This window comes from Ursus arctos, unplaced genomic scaffold (assembly GCF_023065955.2).
Source record: "Ursus arctos isolate Adak ecotype North America unplaced genomic scaffold, UrsArc2.0 scaffold_22, whole genome shotgun sequence".
NCBI classification, from domain to species: domain Eukaryota; kingdom Metazoa; phylum Chordata; class Mammalia; order Carnivora; family Ursidae; genus Ursus; species Ursus arctos.
Genome location: NW_026622897.1, coordinates 16,257,079 through 16,284,573, shown reverse-complemented (window position 1 = coordinate 16,284,573; position 27,495 = coordinate 16,257,079). Strand labels below are relative to the sequence as shown.

Sequence of the window (27,495 nt, the reverse complement as noted above, 5' to 3'; positions counted from 1 at the left end):
AGATCCCTGCAGTAACTTTATTTTTAGAGGTTGGGAACATGAAGAGGATCCAGCCATGGAAATATGGCTCAAGCATAGCCCAGATGGCAAGCTTCTTGAGAGGAGACACTACTTTTTGTCTTTTTGTCTCCAGCTTCTGGCCCAGTGCCTCTTGGTTAGTAGTAAGTATTCAGTAAATAAGTTCCTTTGAAACCCAGCTAGAATCCAGAGTTATTCCCTAGAACTTCCTCTGGTAAAATATAAGGGCCCAATAATTGAAATATGACCAGCCCAGTGAGGACATCTTTCCAACCCCCTGCCGCACACACTGAACTCATTTTGAAATAGCACACCACTCCTACACGAGCCATGAAAAGACACGGCACAGATGAAGGCTTTAAAAGAAAGAGTTCATTGATTGGAAAAGCAAACACTATGATGTTTAAAGGCCAAGAATCGGGAACAGAGATTTTTCACCTTCTGTTATTTCACAAAGTGAATAAACACGAAACATAGAAGAGATTGCTCAGTTTTTCGTGTTAGTCCATTATTACCACAAACATCTACAGTAGAGAGGCTAGACTTCCAGCTCCACCTATCAGTAGAAAACAATAAAAAGGATAATCGAGCACCTGTAAGAAATTATAAAACTCTTAATTAAGTACATTTCCCTTTTGCCCTCTAAACATTTTATTCTGTGGATCATAAAAAATTGAAATGATTCAGGGGCGCCTGGGTGGCGGAGTCGTTAAGCGTCTGCCTTAGGCTCAGGGCGTGATCCCAGAGTCCTGGGATCGAGCCCCACATTGGGCTCCCTGCTCCGCTATGAGCCTGCTTCTTCCTCTCCCACTCCCCCTGCTTGTGTTCCCTCTCTCGCTGGCTGTCTCTCTCTGTCAAATAAATAAATAAAATCTTTAAAAAAAATTTGAAATGATTCGGGTAACTGGAGCCTGTATTTTATTCTGAGGTAGAAAAACAGAATATGTAAATTCCTAGATCATCTTTAAGGTCTTCTGTTGCTGAAACGACTCATCACATGGAAACAGATGTGTGTGAGTAATTCAACTGGCTCACAAAATAACTTTGCTACCATAAAGGACACTCAGCTGATCATAATGGCTTTTTATTCATGCCCTCGAAAGACATATTGGTTAACTTTTCTTATGTCTAAGCTGAGTGGAGGTATTACATGTTTAATGACACAAGACAGAAAAATGGAAGGAAAAGGAAAAGCTCAGGGAACCTAACACCTGGAAAAGGATGTTGTAGAAGTTAGAATTTATAGGAAAATCAAGTTAAGTACTGATTTAAAAAAATCGATGGTCAAATGAAAAGGAATGTTTTCTCCAAAACAAATGGATACTTCCATCCTACCTGGAAACTAAAGCTCAAATGTGGTTCTGCATGAAACAGTGAATTATCCAGAGTCAAATTTTCACCTTTTACTAACTACACACTGTGGTAATCACTGTTCATTGGTATTTTAGGGAAAGATTATGCATATAATTTGGAAGACAATTAAAAAGATAACAGGTAAACACCCTGTTTATATATAAGTATTCTTAATTCATAATAAATGCATTTTAATACAAATTCCTCTACGTTTATTCACCATTCTATCTTGATATCAACAGGAATGCTATTATAGTTCTTTTTTAAGTGCCTCAAACAGTTCCTGGCATATCACAATGACTCAAAAAATATTTGCTGAGTACATTGCTCATTCTACCGGAGGACTTACTAGGAAAAACCAACCAACCAACCAACCAACCAACCAACCAACCAACCAAACAAACAACCAAACAAGGGGTGCCTTGGTAACTCAGTTGGTTAAGCATCCAACTCTTGATTTTGTCTCAGGTCATGATCTCAGGGTGGCGAGATCAAGTGTCTCCCCCCCAACAGTCTCTGCACTCAGGGCTGGGGGGGGGGGTTCTGCTTGAGATTCTCTCTCTTCCCCTTGTCCTCTGCACCTCTCTTTGCTTGCATATGCTCTCTCAATAAATAAATAAACAAAATATTAAAAATAAATTTCAAACAAACAAACAAAAAACCAGACAAAAAACTACTAGGGAACAGCTATTACAGTGGCTATACATCAACTTTGGCTGTTCAGCCTTTGAATGCCCTTCTGAACTGAGGGAAACCCAAGATGGATGAGAAGCAAGAACTACTTTCCACTGGAGAAGCTAAAGAGAAGTAAATGTTCTCTTTCTTCTTTCCCTGAAAGCCAGAACATGGAAAGGTAACAAACTAACCTAACTGGAAATGCAAAGACACGAGGCCTAACAGAGCTTATTCACAGATACAGAAGAATCAAGAATTCGAAGGCATGGCTGTAAATGTTGGTGGGACTTGGGGGGGGGGGGCGGGCAATGAAATCTAGCAGCGTGTGACGACTGGCCAGTGAGCAGTGTCAGAAGCATCCTGTCTGTAGAGTGAGATACAGAAAGCTTGGCTGTGCCTGGCTTTCCATCAATCCTGCCCAAGCCTAATTCTCGAATTTTCTTGTCAATTCTGTGAGCCACACAGTATTCATTATTCTTTTACTCACTTCCTACCCTACTCAAGTTGGCCAGAGTTGGTTTTTGTTGTGTGCACTAAGAAATTGGCAGCAGGGAGATCACTGGCAAGAGCCCCTCAGGTAATTACGGGCAATCTGGAATTGGGTTCTGGCCTAGTCTGGCCCAGTGTCATATCAGTGCTCATGGAGGGGATTCTGCAAAGGCCTTGACATGGACCAGTGAAATAACTAATGACCACTTGTGGTCCCATGGAAAGCTCCAGGTGATTGAGAGAGTGCTGCCAAGAATAAGCCAACGTGAAGGGCAGGAAGAAGGCAAGACTATGAGGTAGAGCACCTGCTATTCTAAAGGCACAGGACAGGCTAAATTAAGAGAACAGTAAGGTTGAATACCTATAAACTAGGCTCGAAGCACAGACTGAAGCCCAGGTACTTTCAAGAAAAGGCTCTTTTCTCTCTTACAACAATAAAGCTGAGGTAGCTATAAAAACAGTCTGATGCTCCAGATTGCTGAATTACAGGTCAGTTAAATTTGTATCCATACTGGGACTATTTTTTTTTTAAGATTTTTTTTAAGATTTTTTTTTTTTATTTGACAGAGAGAGAGAGACAGCCAGCGAGAGAGGGAACACAAGCAGGGGGAATGGGAGAGGAAGAAGCAGGCTCATAGCAGAGGAGCCTGATGTGGGACTCGATCCCATAACGCCGGGATCACGCCCTGAGCCGAAGGCAAATGCTTAACCGCTGTGCCACCCAGGCGCCCCTATACTGGGACTATTATATGAAAGCTGAAGCACTGGCTGGGAAAAGAGCAGGGTGGGGGAGATGAATTGGAGTGGAGGTTTACATAAAGGAAAACACTGAGGGGTGGGAACATCCTGAATCCCTAATCCTCACTTAGCCCCCTTGCGAGCAGTTTGAATGAGATTGTTCCTCCCTTGCTTGAGAAGGCGGTAAAATCCCCCTGCTTAAGGGAATTACCTTGCAAGAGTAAATGAATTCCCACCTGCCTCATCCTTCTACAAATACACTCTGCTCTCTTACCCATACACTCCGCTCTCCTACCATCAGATCCCAGCATGCTCTGTGGGGTTGACGACAAAAACGTCAAAAGAATTAGAAGACTTTGGTTATATGGACAAAAATACAGGAAATGAGTACAGGAATAGATTCTGAGCGTGCTGACCAAGGAAGAAGTAGCAATTCTAGATCTCGCTGATGTTGTTGATACAGGTACATTACCAGAGACTCTGAGTTCAGAAAGCTAGCTTCGGTGGCTGAGAGCGGTTCTAAAGTTCTGTTTAGTTGGAGGATTAGAAATTGGACTTGTGGCGGTCTATGCTACAGGAAGCTGAGATGCCATGAATTTGGGGGCTGATGTAGAAGGAGAAAATAAAACACTTCAGGACACAGGAATCATGGAAATTATTGCCACCCGGTACCTTTTCACCCATCTCCATCCATGAACCCTAAAAGGACCCAGAAGACACTTCCTTTTCCAAGGCCTTGAAAAATACGTTAGTGAGTAGAACAGTCACATCTTTGAAAAACATTTTATAGGCCTGGAAGATACTGAAATCACTTTGCCCATTTCAATTTCAAGAAGAATGGAAGAGACTAAGCGGGGACATTTAACCACTAGTGAGTGGTAAAGTAGGCATAATTACATAAACAGGCAGCAAGGCCAGAGTGGTAATTAAAATAGCTTGAATCTTTTACAGGAGCTAATTGGTCACAGTCTTTAGGATTAGAATAAATAGGTTATCTCATTTCATGGAGAAAGAAGTGTGTTTTCATTTGTAAAAGGACTACATTGGGACAGGTGAGAATAATTTTTTTATATATACAACTATGGGGAAAAGGTACAGGCACAGATGTTGGATAGTCAAATGGCAGACTACAATAGATGCTCTTTTTGCTGAATTGTTCCTATTTGGGGAAATGTTCCAAGATCAGGGGAAGATTCTACCTCTCACTGTAGAAGCCAAAGTGACAGATAATCCCTCACCCTATGTCTCTGAAGACAAAATGTAAGCACATACCCTAAACACAGACATTGGTCAGACACAGATCTCTGACTCTCAGGGAACAAGGCAAAGGTCAGTGAGAGATTATTTTCAGCACACCCTGTGGCACAGCCACAAGTGTCCAGTGGTGAAAGTTGGGCATTGTGGTGTCTAGGGAGGACAGTGCCAGCAGAGACACATGATGCCAAATACAAGGTAAAACCCTGGCTGTCCTTGCTGCTCCTGGTTCCTATCTACATCTGGTTCCTCAGCTTGCCTAACAATTCTTGTAGTTTCTCAATATCCTTCTAATAAATTCCTTCTGTGATTAAAGATGATTTCTGTGACCTGCATTCAAGAATACAGACTAGTGCAGAGGCCTATAGGCACTTTAGGGTACTTATGCTATCAGGACAGAAAACCACATACTGTCATGTATATATACTACTCCTTGTAGTGGATGAAATTAAATAAACTATAATGATGGACTTATGGCCAAAGCCCAAATATTTACTTCTCCCACTAATAAGTTAGACGGAATCAAATGAAACTATAGATATTACACTATTTTTTACCAAAATAAAACAAAACAAAATTTATGCTGCCTAACCTACTATTTCTAGGTTGAATGACAAGGCGTAATAATATTTATTTCTCCCTACTTGGCTGTGCTTAGCTAACTTTAAAAAGCAATCTTCAAAATTCTTACTTAATTTATCTAATATTTTTTTTAAAAATTTAGGCTTTAAAATACTACTAACAAAACCACAAAATCTTTTTATATAGTACTGGTTAAGCCTTACAGAGGACTAACCCCCTCAAAGCCTGTAAATAATGGAAAAGTCTGGGGAAAATTAGATATGTTTAGTAAGCATGAATTAGAATTGCAGAAATTTGTAGCCAGAAGGACCAACTGATTTGACTCACATACACTCCTAATTTGCATCCTATTTGTCTAACGTGATTTCATATTATTTGTTAAAGTTATTAAGGAAAGCATATAATATTTTTAGTAAGTGGTTCTAGTTACCAAAACCCAGAAACCAGTTTTGGGGGTATTTTTTTTTTCTTGTATATTTACCCATATTATACCTGCTACATTTCCTTTTGCAATTATGGAGTATTAAATGTAGCTCCTTCCCAACTGTCATGCACTGTTGGTAGGAATGTAAATTGGTGCAGTCACTGTGGAAAACAGTGTGGCGGTTCCTCAAAAAATGAAGAACAGAACTACCAGATAACCCAGCTATTCCACTTTTGGGTATTTACCCAAAGAATATACAAACATTCATTTGAAAAGATATATGCACCCTATGTTTACTGCAACATTATTTACAGTAGCCAAGATATGGAAGCAACTCAAGTGTCCACAAATAGATGAATGGATAAAGATGTGGCGCGCGCGCACACACACACACACACAAATACACACACAGTGGAATATTACTCAGCCATAAAAAAGGATGAGATCTTGGCATTTGCGACAACATGGATGGACTACAGGATATTATACTAAGTGAAATAAATAACATAAAGACAAATGCCATATGATTTCACTTACATGTGGAATTTTAAAACCAAAACAAACAAGCAAAAAGTAGAATCAGACCTATAAATACAGAGAACTGGCAGTTGCCAGGGGGAAGGGGGCTGGGCGATGGGCAAAACGGGTGAAGGGGAGTGGGAGATACAGGCTTCCAGGGATGGCATGGATAAAAGGTACAGCCCAGGGGCGCCTGGGTGGCACAGCGGTTAGGCGTCTGCCTTCAGCTCAGGGCGTGATCCCGGCGTTATGGGATCGAGCCCCACATCAGGCTCCTCCGCTATGAGCCTGCTTCTTCCTCTCCCACTCCTCCTGCTTGTGTTCCCTCTCTCGCTGGCTGTCTCTATCTCTGTTGAATAAATAAATAAAATCTTTAAAAAAAAAAAAAAAGGTACAGCCCAGGGAATATAATGAATGGTGTAATAGTATTGTCCGGGGACAGATGGTAGCTACACTTGTGGTGAACATAGCACAACATACAAACTTGCTGAATCACTACGTTGTACACATGAAACTAATGTGACATTGTGTGCCAACAATACTCAAATAAAAAAAATAAATGAATATTAAAAAAGGCAGTTCCTCCTCAAACCATGTATACTAACTCTTATATACTTAAAGGTAATTACTAATTCAGCCCTTGGCATCTCTCTTCATTCTTGACCATCCTAATTCCTTTAGTATTTCCTCAAGAGTCTGTTTTCTAGTCCTTTCCTCATATTCTCTCAACCTAATGCCTATTTGCCAAATCTTCCAAACTGCAGAACTTAGTATATCCTGAAAGCAGATCAATGTGAAAGAAGAGACCAGCTTTGGGGGTAGGTGAAGATGTGTCCCTGGAGAAGAGGACCGAACAGGAATCAATGATATGGAGCATGAAGTGGAAGGAGTCAAATACTTACCCAACCATTCTTAATACAAGTGCAAGGCTAGAAGAAATACACTGTGGAAAATGAGATAAAATGGGTTTGCTTTGTGTTTCTTCCTTTTTTTTTTTTTTTTTTTTTTTAACCTATCACCAAAGTCCTCTAAGAGGGTCCAGTAACAAATTATTAGATTTGCTCTTACACAACAGTTCTTAAATTGCCTCAATACTTGTAAATGTTGTTAAACCAGTGAGGGGCTTTTACCTGAATGGCACTTCCTCCTGTGGAACATCCACGTAGTAACGGATAAAAAATCTCTCAGAATCTTCTCGCTCACCATCAGTAACAACACTGCCATTAAGTTTGGAAACTGATGGCAATCTGTAAGTAAAAACCAAAATAAAGATATTTTAAGACAGTGAGAATATTTAGCTTTAGAAATAAAATCACTGGTTTGTGGCCCCATCTTACTCTCTTGAGAGGACACGTTTGATGTAACTCTGTTCATGTACAACTACTTACGTGAACTAAAGTGGTATAAAACAAAAGGACCAAAAATATGTAAAGTTTCATCTTTAGATGGGACACTGACCTTTTGTAATTATACCTTACCTTCCAAAATAAGATCCTAGCCAGCACTGTCCAACTTAAATATAATGCAGGCCACATATATAATTTTAAATTCTCTAGTAGCCATATTTAAAAAAATAAAAACAGGTGAAATTCATTTGATTAATTTATTTAATCCAATAGATCAAGGATTTAATCACTTCAACCTGTAATCAATACTAAAAAATAACTAATAGGATACTTTACATTCTTTTTTTCATATAAAGTATTTAAAGGCCAGTGTATATTTTACACTTTCAGTTCAGACTAACCATAATTCAAGTGCTCAAAAGTCACACAGGGCTAACGGCACCACAGTGGACAGTACAGGTCTACAAGAAGTCAGGACAAATGGGTTCTCCTGTCCAGGAATTAATTTATTATCTTTACAAAAGAATTATGGAAAGAAAATAAAGCATAAGGCCTACTACAAGCCTTATTCTTTTTAGAAGAAAAGTACGCTGAAATTTATTTCTCCAGTGAGATATTAATGTGTATGCCCACAACTGGAAAGCAGTATGGATCTGCTGGGTGTTAGCTGGGCAGAAGGATCAACACCCTGTTTGAAGAACCACTCGTCTTTAAGGAACTGTAAAGCCCCTTTCAAAACTACTATGCATAGTACACAATGAAAACAGATGAAAGGTCCATGGCCCTTTACATCTTAGCCAGAATCTTATCATTGCTAAAGGCTCATACAGAAATCAACACTCATTTCAGTGGTCTTGGGGAGCAGAGTCAGAGACACAAAAGGCAGAAGAGTCAGAGGAAGAACAGAACGATGTTTGAGTCATGTTTGAGTCACTCTATACTCAAGAAGAAAACATAGACGCTGCTCTCTTAAGTTTCACACTAATGAAATATCCCAATATTTAGGTATTTACACTTTAAATGACCACTATGTTAACAGAGAAAATATAGACAACTAAAATTGAATCATTCCTTATTATATCTAATTTTTCTTCATAATCCAAAACAGGACTTCAAATATTGTAAATATTAAAAAGTATAAAAATAGAATAGATTTGTGAGGGAATGTTTCAGTGGTGTTGGCAGGCCAATTACATTTCCTATCTTTCTTACCATATTGAGTTCCTTTTCTCCTAGGGTTTGAAGGTACAAGAAACAGATAAACTTACAGGGCACTCCCCCCCCAGTAGGGCATTATCCTTCTAATGAAACAAGGCCCCGAGAGAAGAAAGGAGAGTAATCAGGACAACAGACCTGGCTATTACCAATTTCCTCCGTTCCTCGGTGGTATATGGCTGCAGAAGAGGAATTCCTAGCAATCTCACTTCTTCAAGTTTGGGAAATGAATTTAGTTTGTCAATGTCTTCCCAGGACTGCAAACCTAATTTGAGAAACATACTGTTTAAGTAAATACAGAAAAGCGCACAAATAAGAAGACGAACATAGAAAAAAATTACTTCAATTAATTCCTGAAATGTTAAAATCCTTATAACCTAGTTAGAGATCCTGAACATCTTCTTCATCCGAGGAAAGAACAGAATAAACACCATAAAAACTTCCCTATAGCCTCTCCTATCCCTGTGACCCCAGTGGTCAAGGACAGAGAACTTTATTCTCCAACACCCCACTAATGTACTGATTCTCCACCCAAATGACTTGTAAAGAGCATCTCTGGTGGTTTCAGTAAGCAAGGTGTATGCCATGATTACATAAAAAAGGTGATGTGGGTCAAGTCTTTCATCAAATACAGACTCACAGAACAGAACTTCTGATCAGAGTTGATATTGTCAGACTCAAATTTTTACCTAACAAATTCTAAAACGGGGCAAGGTCAGCAGAAGCAGAAACTAAATATTTTCTTTCTTACATACTATCCTCATTTTGCGGACAGGGAAAACAGATTTTAAAAAATAAAACAAACAGGGGTGCCTGTTGTTAAGCATCTGCTTCGGCTCAGGGCGTGATCACAGAGTCCTGGGATGGAGCCCCACATTGGGCTCCCTGCCCCGTTGGGAGCCTGCTCTGCTTCTTCCTCTCCCACTCCCCCTGCTTGTGTTCCTTCTCTCGCTGGCTGTCTTGCTCTCTGTCAAATAAATAAATAAAATCTTAAAAAAAAAAAAAAAGTAAAACAAAAACAGAGAACCTGAACCATTGGTAAGAACATTCAACAAATTAAAACTGTTTCATGCTTAAAAAAAAAAAATTCTTCCTATGGCTGTGAGCAAATATATCATTCCAAGTCGATACTTGGCACTGCTAGGAAAAATATGCCTGTAATAATGAAGCTGGTCAATTTTATAACACGTTAAATCTATTTCAGAGAAGGTAGTCCCTTCCTATTTCTATCCACCTGCAGCATGGGTAAAAGCAGAGGAGCAATATACGAGGGCTCTGGTACATAGCTATTCCAAGCCACAACCACTCTCTTCCCTTCAGAATTTTATTTCCATCCAGCAGGAAGAACAGGGTTAGCTCAAGGGGTGTCGAGTTGTGCAATCAACAGCTTCCTTAGGCAAAATACTGGTTTTTAAAACCTAATTCCTACTCTTATGACTTCTAGGCAAATTAAACTGTGTATGTTTTTTCGATTGTAGATTAGAGTTATTTTTAGTTACAAAGTTATTTTAAGAAATAGGCTGAAAGACAATGTCAAGAGAATAAGAAAAGCCACAGACTGGAAGAATATATTTGCTAAAGACATATATGATAAAGGATCGTTATCCAAAACATGCAAAGAACTCTTAAAACTCAACAATAAGAAAATGAACAACCCTAATTAAAAAATGAGCAAAAGACCTGAACCAACACCTCACCAAAGAAGATACACAAATGGGAAGCATATGAAAAAATGCTCAACGTCATATGTCATTAGAGAACTTCAAGTTAAAACAAAGTTCCACTATACACCTGTAAGAATGGCCAAAACACAGAGCACTCACAGCACCAAAGGCCGACGAAGGCGTGGAGCAGCAGGAGCTCTCAGACCTTGCTGGTGGGAATGCAACATGGTGCAGCCACTTCAGAAGACAGCTGGCAGTATCTCATAAAACTAAACATATTCTTACCATATGATCTAGCAATTGCACGCCTTGGCGTTTACCCAAGTGAACTGAAAACTTATGTCCACATAAAACCCTGCCCACGGAGGTTTACTGCAGCTTTATTAATAAATGCCAAAACTCTGAAGCACCAGGATGTCCTTCAGCTTGTGAGTGGATAAACTGTGGGACATCCAGACAATGGGACATTACTCAGTGCTAAAAAGAAATGAGCTATCAAGCCATGCAAAGATATGGGGGAAACTTAAATGCATATTCCTAAGTGAAAGAAGCTAATCTGAAAAGGCTACACGCTTTATGATTCCAGCTATACGACATTTTGGAAAAGGCAAAACTATGGAGTCAGGAAAAAGCTCAGTGGTTGTCAGGGGTTGGGGGGTACGGAGAGATGAACAGGCAAAACATAGAAGGTAGTCAGGGCAGTGAAGCTACTATGAACGATACTATAAAGGAGGAGACATGTCATTACACATTTGTCCAAACCCACAGAATGTACAACACCAAGAGTGAACCCTCATGTAAACCGTGGACTTTGGGTGATGGGACAACATAGGCTCAACTAGAAGAGATATATCACTTTGGTGCTGGCACGCTGACAGTGGGGTGGCTGTGCGCATGTGAGAGCAGGGAGGATGTGGAAACGTCGTACTTCCTGATCAATTCTGTTCTGAATTTAAAACTGTCCTAAAAAGATGAAGTTTATTAATTAAAAAAAAATAGGCTAAAAATATGTATTCCCGTGAGACACAGAATTGGATGGCAGCAAACTGGCGATCAATCATATATAAATACTAGAAAAGTGAGCCTTTACAAGGTATAGTAGGTTGAAATTCCTTAACCTAAATCCAGACAAAATAGTCTAGTTTGTAATTCTCTGTACTCCTCTTACTCTGCCTTTTACTGTCCAATTCATCAATTTCACCTCACTCCTTTCATAGCAGGACCCCTTTAATAGATAAAATAGGATGCTCTGCCACTTGACATTTATCAGAGCATTCATGAAAACGAACACCTTAAATTTAGCTAATCAATAGGCATCTGCATGTTACTCTTGAAAACGCATCCTATAAGAAGCCAGAGCCACGAGTGAAAGAAACAGGCTTTCATTTATTTCATGCATACGCTCAGATCGATTTGCTTGTAGAACGAGAACAAGCCGGTGCCTCACCTGACTTGTGGAGGCTGATGGATCGCAGATTAGGGAACAACCTGGCCAGTGAATCATCAGGCTCCTCAATAGCATTCAGATGATTGTTAGCCAGGACGAGAGTATCCAGTGAAGGAAACATAACTCCTAACTTCCGGATTTCAGTCCAGTCTTGGAGGTTATTGTCTGTTATATGTAGTAGCTTAAGAGAATGACAGCAAATAGAAGGACAAGACACTGTTTCATAGTCATTAAGGCACAGGAAGAGCTCCTCCAAACTGCAGAGAGAAAAGGAAATATTTCATTGTTTAAAGCAGTTAAGTTTCTACTTTGCAGCTACTTTCATTTGTTCAGTAGATAAGTGCCTACTACGTGGGAGACTCTGGTAGGGATTGTGGGGAAAATATAAAGACGTCTTCCTAAAGCTTACATAGAGCTGGGAAGACAAAACCTAAAACACATAAAACAGCAGAGAATGATATAACCCAGGACTAAATCAATTTTGTGCTTAAATAACTAAGTGCCAAATAAAGCAGTACTAACTCCAAGTACAATAGCAGTTCATACAGGAGTGGAATTGAAATTGCAGTTAGAATAATCAGGAAAGAATGCATGGCCTGGAAGGAAGGGTAGACTGGCATAAGTTGCAAGGACATAGAGGAAAATCCCATAAACAGCATGAATAAAATGTTTAGAAACAGAAATAGTAACTGTCATTTACTGAATTCCTACCATGAAGCAGGCCCTGCTCCAAGTGCTTCATGGACTGTACTGCTATTTCTGCAAGATAGATACAACTATGTCCATTTTATAGACAAGGAAACTGAGCTTAGTGAGGTTAATGACCTTATCAAAGGTCATATGGTCAGTAAGTGGTACTGGGATTTAAAAGCTCATTCTATGCTGTGCTAGAACCTGCATGCAGTGAGGAAACCAATCTCATGAGAGGGACAGTGAGAAACTCGGATGGAATAAATGGGGAGAGAACAGATTCAAAAGGCCTTTATCATTTCCACAGTTAGACAAACTATAGTTTCACATATTTCTTCGAACTACTTCCTTTGAACACTTACGTGCATACTCAAAGCTAGATACAAACAAATCTAAGAGAGTATTTCTAAACTGACAAACAGAAACATAATTTCTTGTTTAATCTATTGAAAAGAGTTCCATTTTCCCATCAGGCCAGCGAGGCACTTAATCATCTAAGCATTAACATATTTTATAGATACTATGATTTTTTTTTTCCTCCCAAAGAAAAGCTCCGAGGCAAAATTCTGAAATCAGGTAATCAGAAGATTAAAATGGAAAAGTGCTTCTCAGGTATATTTTCTAGCCAAAGGATGACAGATCCTATGTCTTGGTGCTACTAAACACTGAGCACGTATTGCAATGAAAATGCTACTAAATGACCCTCACACCCTCATTCTTATTACTTCATTCTTATGACCTCATTCTCCATCCACTCTGCTGTTCTAGCGTTTCTGAGATGGGAGATCAGCAGTAATTCTATGTACTAACAAAGATGGCGACCCCTCTCCATCATGCTCTCTGGGCTTACTCTGGTAACTCCTGCAGTATCGTGTGGACTGTCTCCCAAGAAGCTTTGCTGTTGTTGAGGACAAGTTTGCGAACCCCAGAGAAGGACCCAGCACATGTTCTTTCTAAAACCGACAAATTCAGAGGGTTGGAACTCAGGTTTAGAAACTCCAACTGGGGAACATTTGACACAATTTTACTGACCTAGGGAGAAAAAAAGAAATGCATATCAGGCAGCAGTCAGAGGAGTTTTTAAATAGCATGCTCACAAAGCTTAAGTGATGGATCTCCAGGAGAGGGGCCATTCATATTAGGGAGTCCTGTGTTAGTGATGGTGCCTGCAGAGGGCAAGAGTAATTTCAACAAATCTCAGCAAATAATTTAATCTTTCTATGAAACAGTGACATCATTGAAAATTAATGGTACAAAAGAAAGACCTTCCATGTTGCCTTGGGCAAGGTTTCTGATTTTGTTCTATATGATATTCTCTTTGATAAATGGAGAAAAGACAGTTTCAAGGACATTTTAGGCTGCAAGTTTCTAAAGAGCTGAGACTGGGTCATGTAATTCTCTTTGAATTTCCCCTTCTTTTGTTCTCCGTACAACATTAAGGCTAATTAAAGGTTTATTGAAGAACACACAGTAACAGCTCAAGTGTTCCAAATTGACTACACGGCCACGATCACTTAGAAACGGTTTCAGCTTGGTTCAAAGATGATCAAACTTCAAAATACATATACTCAAAAACCAAAAAGCATCCATAACTACATAAGAAAAGAGAAAACACGATCATCAATTTAATGATTTAGCTAGCAACTTGGTAGAAGAGTTTTTTTAAAAAAGGAAATCAGCATTCCTGATCTTAACTATTTGCTCTGCATAGTACTCGTCTCTTTGATATAGCTTATTTCACTCAATTCTCAAAACAACTTGCAAGATAACTATCTACATGTTAAAAAATGAAGAAACTGAGGCTCGGAAATGTTAAATAATTTGACTAAGGTCTCAGCGTCATAAAAACCAAATCTAGGATTTAAAAATCGGAACCACTGTTCTTCTAGCATACCACCACCGGTAAATTATAAATATACCCCGGAAAAAAGAATAAAGAACTAACTTAAACAAGTATGAAGTAAATGTTAGCCCAGTAAATGGATTAAGCCTCAATGTGGTAACTAAACTTTATGAGTAAAGGAGTAGAACAGAATAGTTAGCATTGGTTTCACAGTCAAAAAACCTGGGTTCAAACCAGGTTCCAACATTTCCTAGCTGTGCGGTCTGATGGGTTATTTCACTTTCCCTCGTCTCATTTGTAACACAGTGAAAACAGGACCCACCTGTTTCACAGGACTGTGAATTGGATTAATACATGTGTAAAGCACTTAACACAGTGATTGGTACACCTTTCAGAAATTTATTTCCTTACCTATTCCCCAATAGCATATAAACTCCATGAAAGCAAGGATAGTACTTACCTAGTTCACTACTGCATAGTGGGCGCCTAATGTTTGCTGAATAATGGCACAAAATCATTCAGTAAATATAACTATTACTAACATAATAAGTATAGTACGAACCAACATGTCAACCTGGCTGTATGTTATACTGTATTTATTTTTATTTAAATATGTCCTATTTAAAATCATTGGTATGGGGTGCCTGGGTGGCTCAGTCTGTTGAGCAGCTGCCTTCGGCTTGGGTTATGATTTCGGAGTCTTGGGATTGAGCCCCACATAAGACTCCCTGCCCCGCGGGCATCTGCTTCTCCCTCTGCCTTTCCCCCTACCCTCCCACATGAGCTCTCTCTTTCTCTCTCAAATAAATAAAATAAAATCTTTAAAAAAAATAAAATCATTGGTATAATTTCAAAAATACACTAATTCCCAGGATCTACCATAAATTATTAAATCAAGAGCTTCGAAGGTGAGATGAGCTTCATTGTTGGGACCTGGATTCTGTTCCTTGCCAGAGCTCCATAGCTTATGCCAGAAAGGTACCCAGTGTTGAGAACTACAGGTGGAAAGAAAAAGTAATGTGTATTTCACCTCGGATTTATGTGTACTACACGGGTCAGGAGCTCTGAAATCACCGGGAAGTGGACTAATGCCAAGAAGGTTCAGAGAAGCAGGTCAGAGGGCACGGTCTTCACACTAGTCCAGCTGTACCACACACTAACCTTGTGAAGTGGGACCATCTTTATCTTCATTTTGCAAATGAAGAAATGAGCTATCTTTTAGAGAAAAACACACTAGGTTTCAGTGTAAAATGTAAGTCATTTATACCAGTCTGCACATATTCTCTCGCCTTATCCCTTTTGTGATCCAACGGTACCAAGCATTTGTGTGACGTGCGGCCAGGGTGTGGAGCTCAGTCTGTGGCTACCACACAACTAAATGGTCCACACACGGATTGGTCCTGTACTGCACTCAACGGCCTGAATACCAACACTGCGAAGGGCTCCCGTACAGGAGATGACAGTCGGCCTGGCTTCAACTCTTTTAAGGGCAAAAGAACACGAAGAGGAATTGCACTCCAAGTACAGCATGAAGAATAACAATGATCATATAACCCCAGTTAAATAAAAACATAAACCTCTTGCTAACCACCATTCCTCATATTTTATTTTTATAATAAAAAGAAAAAAATACCCCCAAATGGATAATTTAAAGGTTTTTGGAGGAATTCTCCCAGAAATTGTGTGATACAATCTTCCTCATATTCTGCATCTATACTGCCGTCCCATGATAATAAAGATTTAGAACAATGACTTACTAGCTTTGGAATATTCTAAAAAATTGTAACTGGACTACAGTCAAATAATTTAGACGGGAAAAGATAATTTATGTTAGAAATAAATAGCTACATTCTTTAAAAGGCTAATGTTAAAAAGGATTTTGGGGTACCTTACATTAATGATAAGATTTTAGAGAGTATATTAATTAAGTTTACTTATAAAAATGTCCTAATAGCAAACGCTGACAAACATTCAGTAAGTTTCTAGAGCAGTACACTGACTTACCTTTTTTTAAATTCTAAAAAGAAAAAAGAAAAGACTCCTCTAGCTACTGTGATACAGCGGACCCTTGAACAATGCAGAAGTTAGGGGGCGCCAACACCTACAAAGCTGAAAATCTTCCTGTACATTTTGACTCCTCCAAAACTTAACTACTGACAGCTTACTGTGGATAGGAAGCCTTACAGATAACATCAACAGTCGATTAACATACCTTGTATGTTGTATGTATTACAGACTGTATTCTTACAATAAAGTGAGCAAGAGAAAATTTTTTTGTTTTGCTTTTGCTTTGTTGTAGTAACATGTGTTTTATTTTGTTTTCATGTAGAGAAACATAAAGAAAACGAAAAAACACCCTAAATTCAACAGCCCACTATCTTCACTGACGTCAAAACAAAACAATAACAAAATGTTCACAGTTATGAAATTCGAACAGAACAAATTGAAATTTTTCTTGTGATTCTTCCCAGAAAAAAAAAAAAGTATGCATATTCCAACATATATACTTACATCTCTAGCTATTCTAGAATTTTACACAAAAGAGACCCTCTTGGGGCGCCTGGATGGCTCAGTTAAGCATCCAACTCTTGATTTTGGCTCAGGTCATGATCTCAGGGTTGTGGGATTGAGCCCCATATTGGGCTCCATGCTGGGCATGGAGCCTGCTTGGAATTCTCTCTCTCTTCCTTTGCCCCTCCTCACCCTCTCTCTCTCTTTCTCTCTCCCCCCATCTCAAAAAAAAAAAAAAAAAGAGAGAGATCCTCTTTTATACTTAACCTTTGTACTTTTTTTTTCTTATGTTTCAAGTCTTAATTAAAATTCTAATTAGTTAATGTAGAGTGTAATATTGGTTTCAGGAGTAGAATTTGGTGATTCATCACTTACATATAACACCCAGTGCTCATCACAAGTGCTCTCCTTAATTTCCATCACCCATTTAGCCCATACCCCACCCACCTAGAGAAAATATTATTAAGAACACCGTAAGGAAGAGGAATTTTATTTACAGTAATGTCCTGTAAGAAGTCTGCATGCAAACGAACCCCTGCAGTTTAATCCTGCGTTGTTCATGCACAGAAACACGGACAAGAACTTACATGACCTTCTCGGTCTCCACAATTCTATGATTTAATAGAGGACCCTCTACTCTGGCTTCTAGAAATGAAGAAACTAAAGTTTTAAGAAAAAAGGGGAAAGGGTTGTAAGATTACAATCTGTAACTTATACCCAAGCTATTCTCTGCCTCACCTGAGGGGCTAATTCCTCCCTCCTCTCAACTACTTGGTTTAATTTCTTTTATAAAATGGTTTTGATAAGGAAGGGAGGAAAAAGGAGATGCCTTGGGAAAGGTGAGACGAAAATGTACTTAGCTAAAATTCAAGTCAAAAGCTAAAAAAATCCATCCTTTTTCACACGTGGAAGCCCAATTTTAGAAGGATGGAGACAGATCTTTGCCTCCTCCAACAGTATTACACCTCTCACTTGTATTTATCTTTATCTCTGGATATCCAGCAGCCAGTAGTTTAAACTACAAAAGAAGTAACTTATAACATTAGTGACCATTCAAAACACTAAAAGAACAGACTATATTATTTTGCTATCTCAAATACAGGCCAAAATAAACTTACTTAATGGCCAAGGACAAATTATCTTTTTGCTCATCAGGTATATGGGTTGCAATGGGGTTGAAATGTAACATCTTAAAACTGTGACCTATGAGGCATTGGTAGCCTAGCAAAGAGTTTAATCAATCCTAAAAATCAATATGCTTCTGCTGTCAGTACTTCTCCCACCTCCCTGTGCTCTGATAGATATTCTAGAAGATTGGGATCAACTACAGTTAAAGCAAAGGGCAAAAAATAAAGGAATGATGAAAATAAAAATAAATTGGAAGATGGAAGACTGAAGGGTAGCAGAAGCGAAGACTTATTTGAAAACTGCCTGGAAATAGACTATAGAGCACATGTAAGAAGATATCCACGGAGCACAAACAGAGCTCAAAGGAACACAGGACCCTCTGTCCATATATGTCCGTGTGGCCTGGAAAATATTTAGTGTAGACCTTTGTCTAAGCAGAGAAAAGGCTGAATTGCCTAGTGTGAACTTTGTGTTCTTTTTTTTTTTTTTTAAAGATTTTATTTATTTATTTGACAGAGAGAGAGACAGCCAGCGAGAGAGGGAACACAAGCAGGGGGAGTGGGAGAGGAAGAAGCAGGCTCATAGCGGAGGAGCCTGATGTGGGGCTTGATCCCCATAACGCCGGGATCACGCCCTGAGCCGAAGGCAGACGCTTAACCGCTGTGCCACCCAGGCGCCCCGTGAACTTTGTGTTCTGATCCATACTGACATAGATTGTTCTCCTGAGGCAGCAGCTCTATCACTATGGAACTGCTCCCACCTCTTGGCAAAGGCTTAGCTTATGTACATGGTCAGAGCACGAAGCACAAAACCTTTCTGAAATTTTACACTCCCAAAGAAACACATTTAAGGGAATCAGCCTATGAACATAGGAGGTGAAAAGATTCAGAGAAAAATTTGGTCTGACTTGTCACCCATGCAGGTTAAAAACTCTCACCAGACGTTCAGCAGCAGACTACTGGGGGAATCAGGGAGGAGGGTGAACAAGGCAGCTCTTCTGGCATCTGTGCAGTGTGGACAGAGCACGCACGTCACTTAAGCATCTCAAAGGACCAAGAAGGCACAAACTGTAATCTGTATAACAGTGAACTATACTAGTTGTTTAGATACATGAATTAATAAACACATGTACAAACAGAGATTATTTCTTGGAACAGCCCAGTAAATCGGCACATATTAACAAGTCACTTAAAAATCAAACATGCATCTCAAAGAATTTGGTGTGCATCTCAAAGAATTTGGTAAACATCTCAATAAAAATAGGAAATATAACCAGAAGCATAGTTATCAGATTAGACAATGAAACAGAGAAATATAAGAAAAGCTGAAGAAGACTAGGTTGTAGACAGAATTTTCTTAAAAAAGCTGTCTTCGGATTTGTATAGCATTTAATACCTACAAAGCCCTCAATGACGAATTTTATCTGCAGCCCTGTCTTAGGGATGAGCAAAGTGAAGCACTAAAGGATTAAGTGAGTTTCTTAAGATCATAGGAAAAGTTGAAGCAAGTGGTTTTGATTGATCCTTAAGATACAATCGTTTGTTCATTAATGCAATCAATAAACATTTGAGTACCTAGTATGACACTCTGGGTGCTGATGGTAATAAAGACAAAAATCTCTACTTTGAATAAGCTCACAGTCTTAGGAAAACTGTCAAGTAAGTAAGAGATTGCACTACGTTGTGATAAGTGATTGCATTTATCACAGCATCGTGATATAGGTACTGGGATAATCTGCCTCTTCCTGAGTGAGAGCCAGGGAAAGTTTCATAGAGGAATAGCGACTTGGGCCAAGTCTTGAAAGATACAGAGGAAGAGGTCAGGTAGACAAGGAAAAAGAGCAGTAGATTCAGAATGAATAAAAGCAAGGAAGCTTTTCATGTCAAGAGTTTATCATGAGCTGCAAGAAAAAGCATATGGCTAAAGAAGAAGGTAAAGCTCTAAAAGTAGCCAAGGGCCATATGGTAGAGGCTACATTTACAGCGTCCAGGCCCTAGTTTCTAGGCGGTGAAAAACAACGATAGGACTTTGAGCAACTATAGGACTTTAATCTTTTTCATTGATTAAAAGGGGTCTGGTCACACTATAGAAGATAGTTTACAGGAAGCAAAATAAAACCAGAGGCAGAAAGATCCATCAGGAAGCTTTCTCAAGAAAGAAGATCCCAAATTATGGCAGGAGAATGAATCAACGAAAAAGAACTATTTCCCCCTAATTCTTAAGCATAGCTTCCACGAGGTAATGTTATCGTCAGGTAGGCAATGTTACATATAACAATAAAAGAATGCTGTAATACTTTTATTTGTCTGCTTGGTGTGACTTACTCTGAGGTCAAAAGACATCAGTTATGTCAAACCACCCATGAGACTTAATAAAATAAGGGAAAGTTCTAAAATATTTGGAGTAAATTTCAGTACCAAAAAAAATATTTTTATAATCTGAGTTTAGAGCTCAAAGCAATTTTTATGTCAATTTTGAGCACTAAATGTTGAAATGGTGGTCCAGAATGAACACAGGATGTGTAAACCAGTGAGACAGTAAAAAACCCAACTCATTGCTAGCAGTCTAAACCTCTGTGGTCTTATTAACCTCTCAATGCTCCCCAGTGCTTTTCATATTAATGAAAAACAAATTCGCAATAACAATGTTAATTGAAAAATCACCATAGTACAGCTGAAGCGGTCCATTTTTTATCTTGCGACACAGGGACAAGAATCTCAGGTGAGAACCAGGAATTCGGCAGAAGTCGCCAAAATGCAGCAACATGAAAACTTTACCTCATGCCAGTCTTCGAGTTTGTTGTCAGAAAGATCTAGTTCTGACACGTGAGCACAGAAGGCAGCGATTTCTTTCTCGTCTCCTGCACATGTTATCCCACAGCTGTTCAACACCAGCACACTCGGGAGGTTGAGGCGATCTGAATCACGGGGGAAACACAACACCTTTTAAATCAGTCCAATTCTTGTCTACATACATTCAGCCCCTAGGAATCAGAGTCAAATAGTGTGAAATTACATGAGGGCCTGGGAAAAAAAACAGAATGTGTTGGGGTCCAAGGGTACTGAATTCTAAGGGGAAAGAGCCAAATATGGCCCAGGAGGAGATTAACGTACTGGACCAGTGCCACAAAAAAAGTCTTGTAGGCTTTGGCCCTGGCAGGATGGTTGATCTCAGCTGCCAACAATACGGCTATCGTCCATGCTCTCAGCTCATCATCTGAACAAGAACATGGGATTCATCTGGACTCCCACTGTCTTCTAATTGGCCTCAATTCCTTCTTTTTTTAAATTTAGTTCAAAAGTATCATTCTGAATAGCTCCCTTTTGTCTGATGTATATTTCTGCCTTTTGCTGCCCTGGAAAATTATCTCAAACCATTAGATGGTCTACTGTGAAACCACTTTTGTTCTTCAAATTCATATCATTGAAGAAATCTTCCTTGCTTAAGTGGATCCATTTAAAAATCTATGTCTCTTTCTCTCTTACTTGTCTATCAATCATTTCCATTTCATATCCATGGAGAATGTGTCCCTTATGAAAATCAGACTTTTAAAAATACATAATTGTAGTGCGAGGAACTATTTCAGAGTCTTAAGCTATTTAACGAATTTGGTCAAACTGGGGTAGTCAAACTACTGCCTGGTTAAAAAATACATGTGTTGGGGCGCCTGGGTGGCTCAGTTGTTAAGCGTCTGCCTTCTGCTCAGGGCGTGATCCCGGAGTCCTAGGATGGAGCCCCGCATCGGGCTCCCTGCTCCGCTGGGAGCCTGCTTCTTCCTCTCCCACTCCCCCTGCTTGTGTTCCCTCTCTCGCTCTATGTCAAATAAATAAAATCTTAAAAAAAAAAATATGTGTCAATAAAACCACACTTGCCCTCGTAAAAAGGACAGACATGAGAATTCAATAACTCTTTCCCTATTTGGTATAAAATAAAGACTCATAAAGGAAATATTTTATTCATGGAGGCCTCAAATTATATAATTTTTCAACTCAGTACTTTTCAGTATCAAATTTTTTCAGAATGGATTTGCGTCCTGAAAAAAAATGACCAAGTAAGAAATCCATGTCTTTCCGCTATTCCAGTTTATATGGAGTGATAAGACAAGTTGTATTGAGGAACACAAGAACTAAAACACTGTTCAATCCTGACTACCATACTCACAAAGAACTACTTCCAAGACCTATTAAATACAAATGAGGTTACGATGTAAGTGAGAGAAACACCTTGCACACTTCTCAATGCTGTTGATCTCTCTCACACCATAACCCCTCTCCTAGAACGCCGTGATCTCCCCTCTAACAAAGTTCTATATTCTTAAGGGATTAGTTCAAGTCTCACAGCTTTGAATCCTTTCCTGATCATACTAATTAACTCTCTCTTAAATTTTTTTCCCAATCACTGTGCCAATCATTCGGTTCAACATAACCAGCCTTGTGTTACAGGTTTGTAAATGTGAATATCTTGTAATCTAGTTAGGCTATAAGGTCACTGGGGACACCAGCCAGTCTTGTACTGTCTTGCATCCTCCAAGTTCCTTGACAGAATACCTATTTGAAACATTACCACTCAAATGTCGTTCGTGCCATGTAAGTACAACTAAGATGCCTTCTGGCCAATCAGGAGGAAAAGAAATCCTTTTGAGCTTTTCGGAAAAACTGATATCATAACGAAGGAGAAAGGCTACACAATTCTAATCCCGAAATAAAGGAAATACTCTGCAAACAAGACAGTATTCTGGTTTGAGGTCCTAAGTACGAAGCTCTAGTAAATAAATGTTTAAGGTCACACCTTTCTTACCTTTCATAGGAGAGCCCTGAGGTGTGGCTGGGACATGGACTCCCATCCCAGGACCACGACGGTAAGGGAAATTTTCAGGACTATACTTTTCACATAATACTTGCATAAAACTCCTTCCACTAGGTTGATCCATCTTCCTTTCCTAAAATTCTATAAGAAACCAAGAAATCATCAAAGTTATTTATTTGCCATATAAGAAATTTTTATTGCAAACCAATTACTTGTAAGGCACTAGCCCAGGCACTGCAGTCATATAAGACAAGGTCACTACCCTCAGGAATTTACATTGTGGTGAGACCTTACGATTCAGGGGAGCTATGTTTGCAGACAAATGACAGCAATGCAGTTCAGCATACGATAATTGCAATATAGCTTAACAGTGCCACAAGATGTAGATGAGGAGATAATCCCTTCCAGTCAGGGGTAACAGGAAGACTTTTCACTGGTACATAGGGTTTATGTGGTAAGAGGAAAAAGGACTAAAAAGAAAGGTGCAGACTCAATATCAGACTAAAGAGTTTGTATGAATCCTTTGATATTTATCCCTCAAAATCCATTCTCCTCTTCTTCCATAGTAAAAGAATTTTTTTTTTAAAGTAGGCTCCACACCCAGCATGGTGCCCAATGTAGAGCTTGAACTCACAACCCTGAGATGGAGACCTGAACTGAGATCAAGAGTCAGACGTGTAACCAACTGAGCCACCCAGGCACCTAAGTAAAAGTATTTTTAACTGTGTACTTAGTGCTTAGGGTTGAGTATATGACTAAGTTCTAGTTGATGGGATAGAAATAGTCTATGGCAGCTTCCGGTAATCATCCTTAAAAGATAGCCAGAGTACAGCCTTTGCCTCCTTCGTCTCTGGGTCAATTCTGTTGCCTAGAAAACAAATGACGCTTTGCACTACGGGCCCAAGGAACATACTCTAAGGAAGGTGGAACAAAGAGGTGAACGGAATTTAAGTCCCTGAGGACTTCATGGAACTGAGCTGCCATAGTGGTGCTGGGGGGCCTATCTCTGGAAATTTCAGTGAAAGATACATAACCCTCTGTTTTACTTAAGCCACTGTTCAATTTTTCAGTTACTTACTAATGGACCCAATCCTGACTAATACAGAACGTTTTTTCTTTTGGTTTTGAGTTTGGGTAGAGTCTTCACTGTCTAACTTCAGCTACGGGCCGAAACATACAGTAACTCCAGCATCCTCTCAGTACTCACACATAGGTTAAAATGGGTAATATTAACAACATGCTAATTTCTGAGAGCCTACTAATCCAGTATCTTGAGGGGCTGGCCTATTATCTCTATTAAATGTAAATCAAAATACAGGCAATTGACTTCTGTAGTTCCAACTATCAGATGACGAGTTTTTATTAAAATAATCAGAAAAAGGGAGGAAAATAAAGAGGACTCTAAGAAGAGGGGATATCATGAAAAAAAGTATAACAATGTGAATATACATGGTCTAACAGAAAACAGCATCAGGAGTAACTAAACAGGAACCTCAGTGGAGATCATGTGTGCTATGTTAAGAAGCTGAACTTCATTCCCTAGAAAACAAGAAGAAATTAACAGGTATTAAGGAAGGGAATACAGCAACCAAAATTTTTGGAAAACTCGTTCTGACAATCAAATAGCTGATGAATATGAGGTTGTACATATTGAAGGCAGGAAGAAGAGCTAGAAGGAGACTACAAAAATACAGGAGACCCAAGACGAGGAAAATAAAAGCAAAAATAAATTATTGGGACTACATCAAAATGAAAAGCTTTTGCACAGCAGAGGAAACCATCAACAAAACAAAAAGGCAACCTACTAGATGGGAAAAGACATTTGCAAATGATATATCCAATAAGGGGTTAGTATCCAAAATACAGAAAGAACTTATATAACTCAACACTAAAAAGAACAAATGATCCGATCAAAACACAGGCAGAGGATGTGAATAGACACTTTTCCAAAGAAGACTACAGGTGGCCAACAGGCCCATGAAAAGATGCTCAGTATCACTAATTATCAGAGAAATGCAAATCAAAACCACAATAAGGCACCACCTCACATCAGTCAGAACGGCTAGTATCAAAAAGACAAGAAATAAGTGCTGGGAGAGGACGTGGAGTAAATGGAACCCTCATGCACTGTTGGTGGGAATGTGAATTGGTGCAGCCACTGTAGAAAACTATACTGAGGTTCCTCCAAAAATTAAAAATAGAGAAACCATATAACCCAGTATTTTCTCTACTGAATATTCATCCAAAGAAAATGAAAACACTAATTTGAAAACGTATATGCACCCTATGTTTATTGCAGCATTACTTACAATAGCCAAGATAAGGAAGCGACCCAAGCGTCCCTCAACAGATGAATGCATACAGAGGATGTGGTGTGTATATACATACACACATACAATAGAATATGACTCAGCCATAAAAAAGAATGAGATCTTGCCGTTTGGGACAAAATGGATGGACCTAGAGGGCATTATGCTAAATGAAATAAGTCAGAAAAACAAATACCATGTGATTTCACTTACATATGGAATTTAAAAAACAAAACAAACAAAAAACCAGACCTTTTTTTTTTTAAAAGATTTTATTTATGTATTTATTTGAGAGGGGAGGAGGGGCAATAGAAGGACAGAATCTCAAGCAGACTCCCCCCTGAGCACGGAGCCAGACGCAGGGCTTGCTCTCATGACCTGAGCAGAAATCAAGAGTTGGACGCCCAACAGACTGAGCCACCCAGGTGCCCCAAAACCAGACTTTCATTTAAAAAAAATTTTTTTAAAGATTTTACTTCTTTATTTGACACACAGAGAGAGAGAGTACAAGCAGGGAAGTGGCAGGGAGAGGGAGAAGCAGGCTCCCGCTGAGCAGAGAGCCCGACGTGGGGCTCAATCCCAGAACCCTGGGATCATGACCTGAGCCGAAGGCAGATGCTTAACCAACTGAGCCACCGAGGCACCCCAAAAACCAGACTTTTAAATACAAAGAAAAACTGATGGTTGACAGACGGGAGATAGGTGGGGAGATGAACAAAATAGATAAAAAGGATTAAGAGATACAGACTTCCAGTTATAAAAAAGTCATGGAGATAAAATAAAAATACAGCATAGGGAATATAGTCAATAATATGGTAATAATAATACATACAACGTTGTATGTATGTAATAATATTGTACTAACGTTGTATGTATGTAATAACATTGCATGCTGACTACATTTACCATGGTGAGTATTGAGTGATGTACAGGATTGTTGTACATCTGAAACTAATATAACATTGTATGTTAGTTACACTTCAATAAAAAACAAAGTGCAACGCTCTAAAATGTTAAAAAAAAAAAAAAAACACCCAAAACAAAAGAGGAGAGAGTTGACGAGGGCCTGAGGTAATACAGTGGAAGGACAAAGAGAAAGCAGTGGCAGATTCAAGGTCAATTTAGAAAGCAAGCTTTTCAGGAATTATGGGGGCTGAGGAGAAGACTGACCCCCAGGTGTCTGATGATACCATTAAGTAAAAAGAAAATATGAAGAGAGAGAGTTTTACAGAAAAAAATGATGACTCCCACTGCATACACATTCAGCCTGAGGCTTTGTGGACTATCCAAGAAAACAGTCTGCAGTTGGGTGAGAAATGTGAGCTGGAGGGGAAGATTTTGGCATCATCAGGATATAGGAAATATTACTAGTGAGAACAGCAGGACAATAGAACTCTCCGGGACACTGACGTTTAAGGGACAGGCACAGGAAGCAGAGTCATGAAGGAAAAGAAAAGGAATAACCAGAGGAGAGCGTACAGTCAACATGTTGAGAAGGTTTGATTAGAAGGGCAGCTGACAAGCAGGAGAGGATGAAATAGGCTGATAAATGAGGCAGGAACAGGAAGGAGTAGGGAATTGGGACAACTGTCCAGATCTTTCCTCTTAAAACAGAAGAGGGCTGAACACGGTTATAGATAACAGAGAAGCAGCAAGTAGAGCTGAAGAGGCTGAAGAGGACTACTGGTATGTGGTCCTAGAGAAGCAACCAGCAGGTCTGAGCATCAAAAACTTCTCAGAAGGCTGTTCGATACCAGCCAGATAATGCTCCGAATTGTTTACCATTGGAAGTGACACATTTACTTCACTGTGTTACACGGGTTTACTTTTGCTTATACAGTTTAATGACACTGGGCATTAGGTATTTTTCTCATGTGACTGTCCTAACTCCACCATCCTATTATGAAGGGGAGCGGAGGTGTGTAATTTTATTTCTCCAGTATGAATTCACAGCATGTGGCTCAGTGCACTACACATAACTCAATAAATGTGGCTGAGAAGTGATAGTAGCCTCCAGTGTGCTGAGTAGAAAGAGCAGAGAATTCAGGACGGTGAGTAGTGTAAGCCCCACTCGGTTCTACAGTTTTGTGTCATCGGGCAAGATACTATTTCTCTCGGACTCAACTGTCTTTGTAAAGAAAGATATGAATATCTATACTTGGATTTCAGGGTTCCCACAGAGCTCTAAAATATACAAATGCATGACTGGGATTACAGGGCTGTTGTAAAATTCTAAAATATACAGATGTTACTAATTATATATTACAGGAGGTTGTAGCACGGTAGAAAGCACAGGAACACAGAAGACAGCCTCTGTCATTTACTAGCTGGGTAGAACATAAGCTAGTTATGTAACCTCTCTACTTTAATTTTCATACCTATGGATGGGTGAAAATTCTTCTCTCAGGTTTGTAATAAGAATTTTAAAAAACTCATGAATATAAAAGTAGTCTTTAGGGTCGCCTGGGTGGTGCAGTTGGTTGA

At 39.3% G+C, this 27,495-nt stretch overlaps 1 protein-coding gene across 3 annotated transcripts in view; it reads right to left on the bottom strand.

Annotated features, from left to right (window-relative positions):
• The window catches only part of TBCEL (tubulin folding cofactor E like), a 74,098-nt gene that overhangs the window by 26,593 nt on the left and 20,010 nt on the right, over positions 1-27,495 (bottom strand). For all 3 annotated transcript variants that reach the window (XM_057316591.1, XM_026505544.4, XM_057316592.1), the window contains 6 exons: positions 22,694-22,843; positions 20,674-20,813; positions 13,265-13,446; positions 11,725-11,981; positions 8,752-8,878; positions 7,183-7,299 (listed from right to left, as the gene is read on the bottom strand). In XM_057316591.1, coding sequence (XP_057172574.1) covers positions 7,183-7,299; positions 8,752-8,878; positions 11,725-11,981; positions 13,265-13,446; positions 20,674-20,813; positions 22,694-22,826 — 956 coding nt within the window. In that variant the 5' untranslated portion in view covers positions 22,827-22,843. The remainder of the gene's footprint in view (positions 1-7,182; positions 7,300-8,751; positions 8,879-11,724; positions 11,982-13,264; positions 13,447-20,673; positions 20,814-22,693; positions 22,844-27,495) is intronic.